This window comes from Eurypyga helias, unplaced genomic scaffold (assembly GCF_000690775.1).
Source record: "Eurypyga helias isolate BGI_N326 unplaced genomic scaffold, ASM69077v1 scaffold5024, whole genome shotgun sequence".
Taxonomy (NCBI): domain Eukaryota; kingdom Metazoa; phylum Chordata; class Aves; order Eurypygiformes; family Eurypygidae; genus Eurypyga; species Eurypyga helias.
The window spans coordinates 36958-54017 of record NW_010246682.1 but is presented as its reverse complement, the minus strand read 5'-3'; the positions used below and the strand labels follow the sequence as shown (position 1 = coordinate 54017).

General features: G+C 43.9%; 1 protein-coding gene across 1 annotated transcript in view; it reads right to left on the bottom strand.

Moving 5' to 3' along the window:
* Window positions 1-17060, bottom strand: part of LOC104508749 (MICOS complex subunit mic25-a-like) — a gene marked incomplete at its 5' end in the record, with an annotated part of 109066 nt that overhangs the window by 57651 nt on the left and 34355 nt on the right. Inside the window, one exon of the mRNA XM_010150473.1 lies at window positions 15569-15652. Coding sequence (XP_010148775.1) covers window positions 15569-15652 — 84 coding nt within the window. The remainder of the gene's footprint in view (window positions 1-15568; window positions 15653-17060) is intronic.

Genomic DNA, 17060 nt, shown 5'->3' with positions numbered 1-17060 from the left:
GAACCAGAAATAAGAGCTGACACCATCCTGACAGAGCAGCACGAGTGTCGCATGCCCGCACGCATCTGGGGCTGGGGACCACGCGCGTGCCCTGGACACAGCTGCTGCCACGAGGAACAGCGGGATGCTTCGGCAAAGCCTTGGTCAGTGCAGGCTTAGGACCTGCCGGCGCTCACGGCGCTGCCCAAGGGAAGCAAAGTTGCTCGGGCACCATGTACCTCCCCGCCTCGCTGGCTCACGCGCCCGATAAATCAGGCTGCTGGCTCTCGCTGCTCACAAGTGTCATGCAAATGGCTCCAAACAGATTTGAAAAATTACCCCATCTACCTGCACCCCTCCCGCAGGTACAGAGGCAGATGAGCTGCACCGACCTGTTCACTGGACGATGGTTTGGATCTGTTAAAATCAACCTACACAATCAATCACTGCTATCAACCTTGGTCCAAAACAGGGAGTTTGGGAATTCCAGGACACACTGCAAGGAGCAATCTCTTTACCTCCTGAGCTCGCTCCTCTTGAGTTCCTGCTCAGCCTGTTTGCTGGAATCAGCTAGCATTTAGCTAAAAGAGATCATTCACATTTTCTCCTCCCTATCAAGCACAAGTACACACACACAGAAGCCGATTAACAAGGAAGAGAAAATATGCATATAAAACATATCATGAGAGCCTAGAAGCCAAGGGTTAAACTGCTTTTATGTGAATTCAAATGGGTTTTTTTCTCAAAAGGTAATAGAGGAAAGATGTGAGCAACTACAAACAGCTTGCTGATACGGAAAAAAGATTTTTTTCAGCCAAAGCCAACTTCTAAACACAGCTCTCTTGTTTGCTGTTCATGTGTGGGTTCATCCACTCCTCCCGCTGAGACCAATAATGAAATGAGAGCATTGAATTCGTGTCATTCTATTCTTTCCTTCAGCAATAAGCTGTGAGATCATAAATTTTGGATTAAGATTCAGAGAAGACAGAAAAAGAGCAATGTCCACAGTAACAACACAGGAAAGTTAAACTAGTCATGGCCAGAAGCAGCATATTCCTGTTTGAACAGATCTTCTCACGACTGCAATATTATCCTGAGTTGAAAGCAAAATATTAATTCTGCAGCATATCTAGACAGCTTCTCAAAGATAAAATCCCACAAAATACCCATCTCCACAAAACTCGAGGGAGGCAGAGCTGGGGAGAAGAACCACAGCTGGGTTTATCCTGTGGATAACAAGCTAGGCACAAAAAGGTTAAGCTACAGTCCCTAAAGCACAGAGTGAATCAAACAAAGCTACACACCCCAGGACTTCCCAGAACCAGGTCCCACACCGAGATGCTCCATCTGGGTGAAAACGGGTTGACAGACCCAGGCTGAGATAGCACGCCAGAGTCGGACTGTCTCTAGGAAGGTACCCTGGGAAGAGACCAATTAAAACAGGTACCCCACAGAAAGATGGTATTAGGAACTTCTCCAAAGAGCTGCAAGTGCCTCACTGGAGAAAAGCCTCATGCTATCTCAAAGTCAGAAAGACAGCCAGCAACAAAGAAGTTCTTACTGTAGAGGCAATTAAAAGGGGAAGGAGGAGGGGGAAAAAACCCAGAAAGAATTAAATGCTGTGTTTATATGAGGTTGCTTTAAAGCACACCGTTCTGAAAGACTGCAAATAAAGCATCGGTAATTCTTTAAACACTAACTCTGGAAAGTAAAAGCACCTTCAAAGGAAAAGGCCATAAAATGCCAGCAGGCAACCCAGGCTTTCTGACAAGGACAGCAACCTGAAAGGCCCAGATTAAGGCTAAAACTGGGGGGAGGGGGGGTGTGTGTATCCCCCACACTCCACTTTCTTCCTAGCTGGAAGTTTAATATAAGAGCAAGAAGTCTTAGGTGAGGAATTCACAGTAAATGCCCAAATCAATTATACCTGTCAAGTGCAGGTAAACAGGCTTCCCGGGCATTGATTAAACATCAGGGGTTTTCAGCATCTGCTTCAGAGAAGTCCTACATCTGGCTGACCTGCACAGATAACGTAGTGCCCACGACTTCAAGGGCAGTGCAACGCCTGCTAAATCCTTGTGCCCGGGCCAGGCAGCCGCACAACTCATCCCATAGCGATCCCTGGTCCTAGCAACCAGCCCATCACACAGCCGGGCCAAACTCCCCAGGTCCCAGGACGCTGCCTCTAACTACGGAGAACTGCCCGGGAGAGAGCGACAGGCGTGCACAGAATCAGTGCCAAGGGAAGGGAGGAACGGGGGAAGAAGGGAACTGCCAGGTTATCAAGAGTACCCCGGTACGTAGCCGAAAGTTTCATTAGAGGGCTGACCAGCACTTCAGAAAAAAAAAACACAAAAAACACACACTACCCTGAAAATTGGCACTCATCAAGTACTTGTCATACATAAAAAGATACTAAGTACATTCCCCTGTCAGGCCCGTCACAGGAGTTTATTTCGGGAAGGGAGGAACATTATAGCTGAGGTTTGATGCCACCGTGCCAAAGCTGGCATTTGACAGAGCCTCCAACAGAACTCCCACCACCTCGGATGGGCACGCTGCAGCTAAAACTCCCGCCTTCCTCTGCTGAGAATATCCCTAAGCCCCATTTATAAACTGCAGGCAACCTGCCCACTTAACAGTTCCTGTCCCAATTTTAAATATCTACATTGTATCCGTGACACCATCCTTTCCCACAGCAGGTAGCTAAGGATTCCCAGAGGCAGCCAGAACAGGAGGGACCCAAGGCAGCAAGATGTGCAAGAGGACTGCAGAGCACTGAAGAAAATGCATCACTTGCATGGGAAAAGGGAACTGCAAGGCAGAGTCACTGTAAGAAACAAACAAAAAAAGCACCAAAAACCAGAAGAATACCAAAGCCTACAAGTTCCACCTCCTCCCAGGGTTCTTCCTTTACCCCCAACTGCAAATTATTCTCCATGTGCAATTTCCAGTAAATCAAGCTTTGCTAAATAACCTCGCCATGTGCGGGGCTCAGAACCAGCCAACAAGCAATGATGAGATGTCCCTGGAATGATTAAGGGAAATGCAGACATCTCACAGGTTACGAGGAAGCCTGTTGTACTCTCCCCTTAGTGCATATGCAAGGCTGCAAGCACTGTTCCGAAAACCTCTGATATTCAAAGGCTCATTTGGTTGACAAGGAGCCTGTGGATTCGTGGACAGATTGTCACACAAACTGTCAGGTTTTTAGAGAGACTATCAGACCTCTCTTTGCCTACGTTATGGAGCACATCAAAGACACAGAAGATGAACCAGACGCAGACTGCACAGATCTGACAGAATGGTGGGTGTACATATTCAGAATACTGTACTGCTGTGGGGGAGGGGAGGCTTAATGTGAATAATCAAGGGCTGAAAGTTCCAGAAATGTGACAGTTTTTGGCAGCGATTCTCATCTTTGCATTTATTTATCGAAGAGAGAAAAACTGCCATACTGGCAAACTTGGGAGAGGAAGAAAAATTGTATCAGCAGCAATTTATTTTGCCACTGTACTTTTTCTTTATTATTATTACTCCCAGAGCATTTTCTGAAGATATTTGTATTTTCAGTCAGGGTGCTCTCACTACGCTTGCAGCTTCTCTTCCTGCTTTATCCTGTAGGAGAGGCTGGTTTAATGATTACAGCCAAAAAGACCGCTAGGACTTTACAGGTCACTGTACACGGTTAATGACACAGACAAATCCACACTTTCAGAAGTGCCCGCTGGCTCGCGACTCGCTCTGGAGATCCTCAGGAGCTCATTATTCAAAACTTCAAGCTCAAGTTATGGGTAATCAGCACATCTGAAGACATACACCATACCCAGACAACCAAAAAGTGAAGCAACAAAAGCTATTATAGAAAATACTAACCTTAAGCATTAGGGTCTCACTTTTAAAATGGGGACAATGTTCACTTATCTTCCAGCGAGCTAGAAGCCTCAGCTGACAAATACCTGGGAAAAGTTCTCAGCTCCACCGCTAAGAAAAGTAATTTTACGAGGATAACTTGATGTCATTCCCCTTTATTAGTAAGCCTTGGACAGACATTATAAAGCAACAGTATACTTATTTTACAGCTGGCAAAAAAACATTATTAGGCTATTTCTACCAAGAGGTATTGATTGTTACTTAAAAAGGAAAAAAAAATATAAAATGAAAGACTGATAACAAGAAAAAGAAAATGGATTACCACAGATTCCTTTGGCCTGCCTTTACAATACCACTGTCACATAACCTCCAGTTCTCCCTGCAAGCCATCAGTTATTCCAGAGAAAACACTAGTATCTTTTTATATTTATTTTGCTATTCAAAATGGATTGAAATTCCCCACACAGTAAACAGAAAATAAAGATGATGTTTATCCTAAGATAAAAAAGCCAAGGAGGACAAAGGAGAAAGGATGGTAAAAGGGATAAGAAAGAAATCAGAAAATATTTGTAAGCAATTTCCTTCCCATCATTTGACAGTCTCATTCTCCCCGCTTTTAGTGATCTTCTCTTTCACACGTTGTCATTTTGCCTCCTCTGAAGAGGACAAGGCATTGAGGAGACATCTCTGTAGCTGGCAAAGAGCTTGTGAAGCCTCCAAAGACAAGCCCAGAAGGACCACGGATGCCAAGCAGGTGGGGAGAGGCATTTTCACAGCGGGGCCATTGGGCTGTAAATATCAACGCGAAAACCAAACCCCCACAGAGCCGAGGCAGCCACACAAATGCTTCATTCCCACACTCCGGCAGAGACCACGGCTCCAGACGACTGTCACAACCCCGGTGCATGATGGCACTCGTGGCCTTCAACAGCTTTTGGTCACCACCAGCTTAGCGCCATACTCTCATTACACAATCCAGGCAGAGGAAAGGGAACAGGGCACGTCTCGCTTTTAGCCCATTACAGAGTAATAAGAATAATTACTCATTAATATTAAACCAGAAAAATCTCATAAAGCCTTGCTGCCAAGGCATCCCAGGAATGTAACTGGAAGAATGTCACATGGGGTACCACACGCCCGTAGGTGCAAGCTAAATCTACCCTCAGAATTTAATCTCTGAACGCCGTCTCTAACAGTAAGGAGTGCTACACGCAAACAGCAACAGACCTCGACGTTGAGACTAAAGGAGGAAGAAACAAAAGTAGGCTTAAAGCTCCAAAATCAATATTTTGGTATAAGCATTGTAATTATCAGGGGTTTGTTGCTGTAGCTGATAAACTCTGTAACAAGAAAAGGCTTGGCAAACAGTGCTGTAAGTGGATTTTTTCAGGCTCATGAAAAAGGTATCAGTTTTTCACCTATTTCCACTGTACAAGACCAAACAAAGAATCCTAAATCCTTCAACTGGGGACAGCTTGGGCTCAGAAATCAGACAACGGGAACACCAAGAAGGGACAGAACCATACTCCTGCTGGAGAATAACAGGAGGGAAAACACCCAACCACACAAATAACTGCCGAGCTGGAGCCAAACCCTCTCCACAGCACAAGTGAACACACGACAAACTTAGAGCCCAGCACTGGCCTATCTTCAACCAGCAAGGACAAGCTCCGTGTTCCTCACCGGGACACCTTTCCCTATCATGGGAATCTACAGCTAGGCCACAATTTTATTCCTTTTTTTATTCTTCCTGCAACAAACCCTTCCCTCCAACTGGAGGAAGAGTTATCGGTGCCACATGGATGAGCGATCGGCCGTCAGAAGTAATAGCGTTCTGCTGCTGCTAACGGAAGCTGTATCTCAACACATGACCTAAAGGTGAAAGGTCGTATATACTACACTTAATTCCCTAAACAGCCAAAGGTAATACGGTGGTATACATAACTATGATGAAAAATGAAGTCAAACGATCCATATACGTGCCCAGGCGGGCACACAATACCGCATTTTTACACGCCCATATGAGTCGTTTGCTCCGTTTCAAGAGCCACAGTCCAGCCAGTTCAAGGCTTGCTGCATGTCAGGGCAGATTAGATGATTTCTGTGCACCATCCAATACATCATGCCGTCTAGGGGGGGGGGTGGGGGGGAAAATCCAGGCACTCCTCAATTGACCCAGGCAGGCAAGCTCACAGCAACCTTGCAGCTTGAAATTATGTAAGCAAAAATTTGGCTTCTGTTCAGAAGAATGGGGAGGGAGAAGGCAGGAGAAGGAATTAAGCCTTTTTTTCTTATGAAAAGATCTGAAATGCAGTAATTGGGAAGGAAAAGAAAAGCTAGCTCTTCTCGTAAAATAACCTAGTTATTACAAGTCTTCTCAAATCAGAGGCTGAGAGTTTTATCTCATCTCCCACATTCCCTCCTCCCATCCCTCGCTCCGAGGCCCCTCAGACTGGCACAGACTAAGCGGCCTCTCGGATTTTCTGGCTCCGTGGCCGTTCCTTGCTGTCACTGCCCTCTGCTCAGGACAGCACCTTCTATCTGATGGCTACTCCACTGGGGAACACCTATCAGGGCCAAACTCTCCTCCCCACACTTGTCAGGATTCAACTCCCAGACAGCTCCAGAGCATGAGAGATGCATGTTTACTATTTTAATAAAAACAAACAAAGTCATCATTTCATGTTTATTATCAATGGGACTGGACTGTGAATGGGTGAGGCAGGTAATCCTCATTAGAGACAAGGTGTTTAATGGTAAACTGCGATCGGGATCATTCTTGGGACAGCAGAATATATAGCCAAACCACCAGCTCACCCCACCGCTTATTATCCTGGGATGGGAATATTCTGCAACACACGAAGCAAATACCATTTGCAGTGGCTCAAGACCTCACGACAAGCCTGATGGTGCACATTAGAACATATTATTTACTAGGTACTTCCGAGTCACTCCAGTCTCGTGGGAACATGCATTATATGTTCAAGAAATTGGAGTAGCTCTTTTATTTATGTTTCTTTAAAATGACTGGCAGATGGGGAAAAACCTTCCGAAAAGTGGCCCTAGGCTGTCACGAAACATGTATTTAACACACCCACAGTAAACTACTAAACACATTCACTTCAGAAGGTACAGCCGCTGTAAATACGGAGTAGTCCCTTTATAAGTCTGATCTCTGGACTACTTAATGCAGCACAAATTTCAGATGTTCTGTGGAGTCTGCCTAATTTACAGAGTAATTATTAGCCATATTTTCCATTAACATGATGACAGCATATTCTGTAAGGGCAGAGCCATAATTTTAAGGACACTTTCAAAACCAGCCCAGGCCTTGGCTTTATTTTTAAGTCACAATAGTGATGCCTTTTTTCCTGCCACATGTGGAAGGACCGCTGCGGGCTGAAACAGAAATCTCCGATTCCCCAAAGTCAGGCTCTTATGTAAGTGGATTCCACACACACAGAGAAGTTTTGTCTACCTGAAACAATTTCCAAGACTAAGTCTAAGTCTGGAATATCCCAAGAGAAGTGCAAGCTTCAATCATCCAAATCCCAGCAGACACACAGACTCCAGCCTAAGGTCTGGAACATATTTAATCAATTCACTGTGCTAACTCTCTACAGTTTCATAAAATAGCCAATACTGCAATAACAGGGCCAAAAATTAATTGTACGCTGGTTGGCGAATTACATGGAAATAACAGGCAGCACTGGTATTTACTGCAGCAGGATCATAGAATGGTTTGGGTTGGAAGGGACCTTCAAGATCATCCAGTTCCAACCCCCCTGCCATGGGCAGGGACACCTTCCACTAGACCAGGTTGCTCAAAGCCACATCCAGCCTGGCCTTGAAGACATCCAGGGATGGGGCATCCACAGCTTCTCTGGGCAACCTGTTCCAGTGCCTCACCATAAGGATAAGGTAGCTGGTGCTAAGGTACAACTTCACCAGAAAAAAAGCACTGGTTTTACTGGTCACAGTGTTACCCGTATATACAGACATTTATAAATACCATTCTGCTTATAAACAAGCATATAAACAGGGCAAACAGAGAGAAAACAGAAACTTAATCTATCAGGCAATAAGAAAATGAATTAAACGAAGGGAAAAAATTGGGTTGAATAAGAAATGGTGAGGCAGGTTATCAGCAATAATTAGATAATGGGGAAAGCTCTCAAAAGTAAGACAAAAGCACCCCTTGTTTTGCTCTTGTGGGACTAGACTTGACAAATACTCTGGTGCTGAGTTCTAACAAAGAGACAAGATCACATTCCAGGTCTTTTTGTTCTGCCTTTAACAAGTCTTCATAGTGATACACTGATGAGACCAGATACCAGATTGTTATCTAAATTCAGCTGCTAAATTCAGTGTTAAGACACTAAGTTCAAACCACACATTGCCACATTTACTTCACAAGTCGAGCCTGAGGATGGATTCCTCCAAGATGAAGCAGCCCATAAGCATCATTCTCCCGCTCTGCAAAGGTACTCTAAATGCCAGAGAAACAAAATCACCGTAAGGCTCTGACAGTTCACCCGTCAGCACACAGACTGCAACCGCATCTCTACGCTAATCGTCCAGACTGAAGGGGAAGCAAGCACTTAGTTGCTGTTTGCATAGAGGCTGCTTGTAATTCGATGTAATGTACTGTACTTCAGTCAACACATATTGAAGAGAGAGCATACACACCGCAGAGGAGGCAGAGAGGCAGCGCTGACATCTAACACGTTTTATTTACTCTATTATAGATGTTCTTTGAGTTCATCAAATTACCGATCAATTTATCGGATCTCTAAAAGCTGGTGCACCGAGGTATATTAACTACTAAACTTTACAAGCTTTGAGCAAAACAGCCATTAAACGGGTGAGCTGAGCAGAGCAGAGGGTACGGGAAGTTAGTTTGCGAGTCGGCCAACGGCAACAACGAAGCGACGTCTCCCCACGGACGGGGAGACGACGGCGAAGCGCTGGGAAGGCAGCCTCCTCTAGAAGCTGTTCATCAAAAACTGGTACCATCGGAAAGAAGAAATTAGGGATGCTGTACTCCCTCCTCCTCCCCCAGCATGACATTTAATGTCTGTAAGCAACTGAAAAGAGGAAGAGGATGGGAGGTCAGAACCAGTTCAGATGACAATTTCAGGTTCATCCTTTTTTTATCTTGCTCCCGTACAGAAATTTAACGCGCACACAGGACAAAATCTTCAGTTCTCTAAATATCAAAGGCTGTGCCCCGAGAGACTGCTAGAGCCACCACCATCTGAACGACAGCGTCCACACCGCCTCGGACAGAGGGAAGTGATCTGGATGATTAGGACAGATCTTATCAGCCTGTTGCAGAAAACTGTACTGGGGATTATTCTTCTTGTGTTCAGAAGATTAAATCAACAGCTCGATGAACTGGGTGCTTCACTATATTGCTCCACTGGCCTGAAAGGTAAACTGCCTTTTTGGATCACGGCTGCTGTAGGTTCACACCAAGCACTGCCAGGTTGGTGGGAGAAAGAGTTTGCAGCAGGGGCAGAGGATGAGAAGGAAACTGAACAAATTAGTTAAGAAGAAAAAAAAGAAACCATGAAGAAGATTGTAAGGTTCAATTACAAAGGCAGGGACGAGAAATGCTCTGAAAAGGAAACCCGTTTTTTTAGGCTGAGAACACGGATTCACACTAGCTGTTCTTCCCCACAGTGCCCCACAGCACTGGCTACAGCAGAAGGCAGTGTCAGAGCAAACAGAGCAGCCCTGGTGCACAGCTAGAGCTCAGGTGCAGCCCTAAGACATTACAGGCCATTTCACTGAGAACATAAATGGTGCCCATGACGCCTGCCAAGACACATCAACTCATTTAGGAAAGGGCATGGAATCTTTAACTCCCACTGAGAGGGCAGTGGGTTCAGTTGAAGGAAGGCCTCAACATGGCTTGCTTGCTCAAAGGTAGGCGAGTGCTCTCAGCTCTCATGGATACAGACACAATCTGGGATCCCAACGCAGGGAACAGATTCCCCATCCCCTTTAACAGAAATCCCTGCCACCTGGGATTTGCTGGATGACATTGGTTTGTTCAGCCCCACAGAATCTGCCTAAAATTGGTCATGAAGACCCAACATGAACATATTATTCTGGAAGGCTCTTTTTTCCAGGCTGCTGGAAAATCCTGCGCTGAGATTTTTATTGAGATGAGCTAGCGGCCAAAAGCCATAGCAATGCCAGTGGACTCACATGCAGGGGTGACCTTGGTGCACCAGAAGTGGGAGACCACTCTAAGAAGAAGGATCAAGGCCAATAAGAATAACAAATAAAAATAAGTTTGCCTCCCATTCTTTACACATCCTAAATGCTTTACAAACATGAATTAAATGGTAAGTGCAAGGGCAAAAGGAGATTAATTTAAACAAACCAAACAAGGGGAATGCCACACACAAAATAACAAGATTTGTGAAGCTAAGCAGAGAAGAAGGTGCAGTCTACCTTATTAATAAGAAAAAAAACCCACAAAGGTATTTGTTTAATGCATTCCTTTCCCACTTGCATAAATACTCTACAGCACCTGAATACCTCTTGTGTTACTCACTGTTCTGAAAAACTACAAGCAGGAAAACGTTGCATATTAATGTACCCACTGCTCACAGTAGTCCACAGCCACCTACAGAAAGATAACGTGGGAGCCGGAGCTTAGGAAAATCCAAACAAAGAAGAGACACCATCTATAGCAAAGAGATTTGCTTCATCTGCTGCGTTGCACTGCCCCGAATTGCTGCCCATGCTGTACTGTAGCACTGGCCCCCCACCTTTGTCGGGTTAAAGCCAGCAAGAGGCCACATGGCAAAAGGAGTCAAACAAATATTTACCTGGGAGAAAGTATACAGCTAACACACTAAGTGAAATCTCCTGGCAACTGAAGGGTTCCAAGAGAGACTGCATTTCTTTCTTACACTTTTTAAATGATGTTTCTACCATATGGAGGAAGCAGGACAATGCATACACAGAATCCTTCATAAAACCCCCAGTTCTGAGCAGTATATGTGTTAACCATTTCCACCAAGCTCCCTCTGTCTCCCTCCTTGCTTCTCAGTAACACATAAATGCGTGAGGGAACATGAGCTTAAGCTTCTCAAATTAAGTCTAAGGTTTTCCTTACAGATTATTAGGCCCAACTCTTCATTCTTTCTACCCATAGAAACACTATAGTACAAAACCTCTGTCAGAACAGTTGCAACAAGACCCACTTTTTGTGAAACAATTTCAAATTACATGGATGAGATGTAAAATTACTCTAACAAGTCAGAGTTAGAAATTTAACTGCTTACAACAAATTACTCAGGTCTCATTACTGGATTACTTATTGGAGATTAGACAGTCACACTGGAAACCCAGGTGTGGAATGGAATGTATCACCAGCTCCAAAATCCTGCAATTACACACAGTCATCTAAGAGATAGTCAGTTTAAAGGTGCTATTCCATGTGATTTTCTTGCTTACCAAACTACTTCGGGCACTCCAAAACAAAAACATACAAGCAACTGAGCACACAACTACAAGGAACTAGCTGAGTTAAAGAGAGGAAGACCAAGGGCATCACCAGTATCCTGATCCTCTGCAAGGAATTTGTTCAATAAAATTTGATTTAAAGAAAAAAAAATCTAAAAAGCATGTACTGCACTGCAGGCAGCACCAAACCTGCCACCCCTCTCCACACACACAACCCCTGACAAACTGATCACGAAGGGCGCAGTGGGAAGAACGCTTCTCAACAGCAAATCACAGCGTTGCTTTAACCCCAGGACAGCTCCTCGGCGCATTGAAACCCGCACTCAAAAGAGCTGATCGCTGCTAGTAGTAGTGCGTGGCATCTGCTCAGCACAAGTCAGAGGTGCAAATCATGTGTTAGGCACTACAAAGAAACAGCGAACCAAACAGCTACCGTGGTCCCCCTGTATCTTGAGCACTGTGTGCACAGTTTGGTTCACACCTCTCGCAGGATTAAATAGATGTGGAAGTTTCAGAGATGACCAGCCAGGACGATCAAAGCATTTGGAGCCCATATACGTGCCCCGATCTGATGCTCACCCCTGGACATCCACGTTCAGTCCCAGGCAGGAGCAGCACCACTGAACGAGATGGATCTCTGGCGTACACAGCACCGCTGCACTCAGCGTCTTGCTTCTTCCAGTGCTTTAGCAGAAGATGAGGGAAAACCCCAAAAGCTGAAACACTGAAATTATTTTTTCATATGTGCCCTTTCCTGTGCAAATTTTAATAAGACTGTCTAGAGAAACAGAGTTTCTCAAGATCGATTTGAAATAAGGTGCACCCATAGTTCATCTCATGCAAAACTAAAGGCAAAGCCTTTTTAGCATTTCTATAGCTTTACTGTTTCACAACACTTTGCCCTCCCATTATAAGCTATTCCATCATATAGATGGAATAACTGAGATAGATGGGCTAAGTAATTGTTTCAAACTCCCCAAAGAGAAACAGCTATTAGAAAATGAGCAGTTTTTTGCTTCCAATTCTGTGCTCTGTCCAGTAGATTACAGCACTCTTTCAGAGATTACAAAATAAAAGGATAATGTATTCACACAATCTGCTGCATTCAAGAGAACTACTGCGTTCCATTCTGGTCAATACATCTCAAAGACGGAGCCGCAAGGGGGAAAGGGCCTGAAGACAAACAAGTAGAATGAGAAACTTGGAAAAAAATCATTCATACAAGCAGAGGCTGAAAAGGTGAAGACTGCTGAGCTTAATGGGAAGGTAAAAGAGGGAACAGAAGTTTACAGATCATGAATAATGAAGAGAATTCCTTTTATCTCTTTCACATAAAGGATACAAAATGAAAAAATAGTAGTTGAAACCGGTCACAGAGTATGTAAGTTAACCTGTGGCACACACTGCCACATGGTATTGGAGGCAAAGAGCTAAACAAGACTTCAGGAAAAATGCCTGACACATGCAGAAGAATGATGGCAGTAATCCAAGTTCCATTACAGGGAATAAAAATACTGAATGAAAATAAACTCTTTGCAGCAGGGCATGTGTCAGCCTCAGACTGACAACACTTAGGAAACTCTTCTCAAAGTTGTTCTCCGAAAGTTTTTGTTGTTGCTTTGTTTTGACGAGGGTTTTTTGCATCTTCCTTCAAAGTCATTGAAAGCTGACCACTGTCAGAAGGAACAAGACAGTCTCCACGGTTGATTCAGTGCAGCAGCTACTGCATTGTTAAGGAGTACAGAACACAATTATTCTTAGCATCCTACGGGGAGGGTGCTTAGATGAGGTGTGCTTAGGGTGTTGATGCTTCTCAACATCAACAGTTCAAAACAGCCCTCAAAACTAAATCTGTAAGTCTCCCACGCTGAATTCTGTTATCATGCAGAAGTGGGGACAAAGACAACCTGAGGTTATAAACAGGCACAGGGGTGCAAGAGAAGGGGGAATTCCCAACAGTCTGGGGTCCTTAGAGAGAGAAGTTTCAGCTTTCTACCTCCACAATGAGCCATCACATCCACTCGCACCCAGCCCGACACCTCCGAACTACCAGTGACCATGCTCCAAGTGACCATCCCCTCTGAAAACAGCGGCGAAAGCAAGCTTCTGTTTCAGAGCTCCTCCCCACCTCATCCCCTTACCGATAGCTCTTTCCTAATGCATACACACACACACAGACATATAAAAATATATCTAAGCTCAAATTGGAAAGTTTTAGCACAGGGGAAGGGGAAAATAAATAAATAAACGTCAAGGTCTGCGTGTATTCAACAAATAAAAGCAGAATTACATAAAAGCAACAGCTAATAAAAAAGATTGTTCTGTGCTGTGTTTTCCATCTTTCCAACCATTATAGGAATAAAATTATCCACAGAGAAGATCGAAAACCTTTTTCAAAACTAATACAATTAAGCTTTATTACACTGTTTCAAGTACATTTCTCTCTTCTCCCGTCTAGCCCCCACCACCTCCCACTCCAATCCAGACTAACGGTTGGAGCATTCTTCTATTTTATTACCAGCAAAATGCTAGTATTCAAGGGTCAGAAACCACCCAGTGTTTCAAGAGAGGCAAGAAAACCTGTCCTTTTTATTTACTTGCTTTGGTACCCCTAAGAACTAGAAGACAGTTTCTATGCCGCTCTGCAGTGTGAACAGGACTATGGGCAACCCCCCGTACTCCCCCCGAGAAGGTCCTGCACTAAAATATCCACCACCTTGTTTAAAGAGTTACCCCGCAGAAAGGGACATGGACCTGAAAAGGGAAACACAGAATACAACAAAAGGCTTCAAGAAGAGGACAATGCAGCCTGGACACAAACTCCTATGCACTCCGCTGTCCATAAAGGACAGACACACGTACAGATCTTCCCTGCAGTTTCCACTTCATGAAACCAGTTCTGGAGAGAAGAATATAATAGAAGCACACAGCATGAGACCAAGAAATTGCAAAAATTCCCTTTGCGTATGAACATATGGACAACTGTGATAATTAGAGCGATAGCTGCTAGATTGTTTGCAATTTCACTGAACAATCCCCATTATCTAGAAATAGAATTTAAAAATCTGAATGCAACACTGAGTGGTAGTTTTAATAGTTTATTTTTTAATGAACTGTATGGATTAAAGTGTTGCAAAATTCTATCATGTGAAATTGCTCATGGGCATGTTTTGCCACCAATGGCTTAAAAAAAAAAAAAAAAAGGCTGCATGGACAATCATGCAGTAGCAGGGAATGAGAAGGGGAATAGATGTGCTGATAGTTTCCTACCATTCCTATAATCTGCAATTTTCCTGTGTTCCACAGTCACCATCATGCTACATGTTGGTAGTAAAGCTGATTGATTTCTCTGTCTCCTTACAACCCACCTTTCTCATTGTTCACATTTCTTTTTAGTCACATAACACAACTACAAGTCGGATGTATGCAACTCCCTGTCAGGAGGCCTAATTGCTTCAAATTGGAGAAGATTATTTTCCACATTTATTAAAAAATAAAGACTCCTTATAACATTATTTCATGTTGCCAGGAAGTGAAAAAACGCATTAGTTCATAAGGAACAGCATGGCTGCTCCTATTTTTATGGCATCAATTTTTAAAAACTCATCACGGTAAACAATTAAACAGAGAAGCAAACCCCACGTTTAGGGGAGAGATTCAAATCCCTAAATGGATTTTCAAAGGTCATTTCAGGCTTAAAAGATGCTTGACAGTGTCTCTCTAAATCATGTTCATTTCAAAGGCTTATCCAGCAAGAAGCAGGCAGTGCACTGCAGCATCACTCTTTGAACTGCTGGGCTCCCCAGAGAAAAATTAATAATACAACTTTAATTCATATTTATAGCAAGATTTGTGGTGTGGTTTTTGTTTTTAATTTAGGAAAGGATTTTTAACAAAAGGAATAAAAAAACAGGGCACTCTTTTTTGCAATGTAGCTTTCACCTAAAGCCCATGGTGAAAAAGAAGATAAAGTTTGAACTACTAGAAATCTTTTTTAAAATCATCCCGTTAAACCCCCCTTATCTTTCAAATACAAGTCACTCAAAAGATTTGGTTTGCACAGCTTTTTCATCACTTAACTATGTAAGGGGTGGGGGGCAGACAGATACTAGGAGCTGACAGTTCCAGCTTTCAGCACAACGCTTGTTTCTCTGCTCTTTGGATCCGCACGGATCTGCATCCGATCCCATCAGTATGCAGAGGCCACAAATAAAACCCAACTTCACCTTACCTTCTTCTCAATGCGGGCCAACTGCTCTTTATAGAAGGCCTCTTGCCGCTTCAACTCTGCCTCCCTGCCCTGCAGTTCCACGGCCTGGGGAGAAGAACAAAAGAGCATTAGCAGAACAAGAAATTAAAACTAAAAAGTGTGAGTGCAAGGAAAATACATGCGATGCAGACTGGAAGGAACTAAAAAAACTCCAAACAATCATTGCTCAGCACTGGTGTAAGGCGTCCTCCTTGGTGGGACTACAAACTTTCAGTACTGCAGTTCATTCTGGACTATCCCCACAAGTTTGAAATGCTCTTAGTGTCGTACTCAAACTCATAACCCCGGTTTTATTTTTCCTTATGAAATGAAAACATATAATCATAGAAAGGTGACATCTTCCTATTGCCTTTTCAGAACTCCACCTTACACAAGTCTTTCTCATGAATCATGATCTTCAGTACTCAACATCAATGTTCTCCACCTTACCTTAAAAATAAACCTCAAACCCTCCGCTTTATAAACACTTGCCCCTTGTAGTGTCAGAAAACTTCTATAGATCTAACAGATCCCTACAACCACGAGGAAAGTCTGAAATAGCAAACTATACTGTAACATTTTTACAGCGCACACACTCTCGCTGACGGTGCATTTGCTTTCGCAGACGCACACAGGACCACCCTGGTAATGAAGCGCTCCCTCCACACACTCGCGATGCACACACCACCAGCACCCCCGGAGCTCCTCTGGCTGGGTGCTGCAGGTTTGGAGAGCAGATGGGTGTCAGAAAACTCCTCTTCCATCATCCAAACGAAACACACGATGCTTCCAAAACAGCAAACTCTGTGTACAAGCACATGTTTAAGCATAACCCGGTCACCAAAAAAGCCTGGCTGGTTACAGCAACGGCTTTTGCCTTTCAGCTCTTTACAACCAGCAGCACTTCACAGCTTTCTCACCCCTAAACTGAACTAGCATTGAGAAAACATGGCATTGATGGAACTGAACCAAACTTTGTAACTTTAAAAATAACATGCAACAATAGCGAGAAGAATGGCACTTGTTTTAATTCCCCCATCCCACCCCAAAAATCTCTGGGGTCACATAAGTTATCACTAGGCAGAAGACCTTTCAAAACCAGAATTATTAGTCCGTTTAGCATGGACACAAACCCTGCTAATCTATAGCATCCCAGCAGCATCGCTCTTAACTTTCAATGATGATGGTACAATCACAGAAAATGCTGGTCCAACATGATTAAGCAGCTGGGACAGAAACATCCCCATGGGCTCAGACCTGTCACTTTACGGCCAACAGCCATTGTTAATGAGAAAAATTACATCTGAATGCAAGTTGCTGTGCATTCCCTTCTTTCTGCTCCCCTGCTGATGGAAACACAGTGGTATAAGAGGGCTTAGGAGAGATGTTAAGCTAGGCAGTGAGGGATGGTAGATGGACACAAAAAGGGGAGTTGCAGGGGTGCGGTGGAGGTCTCTGACTTAAAGGATAAATA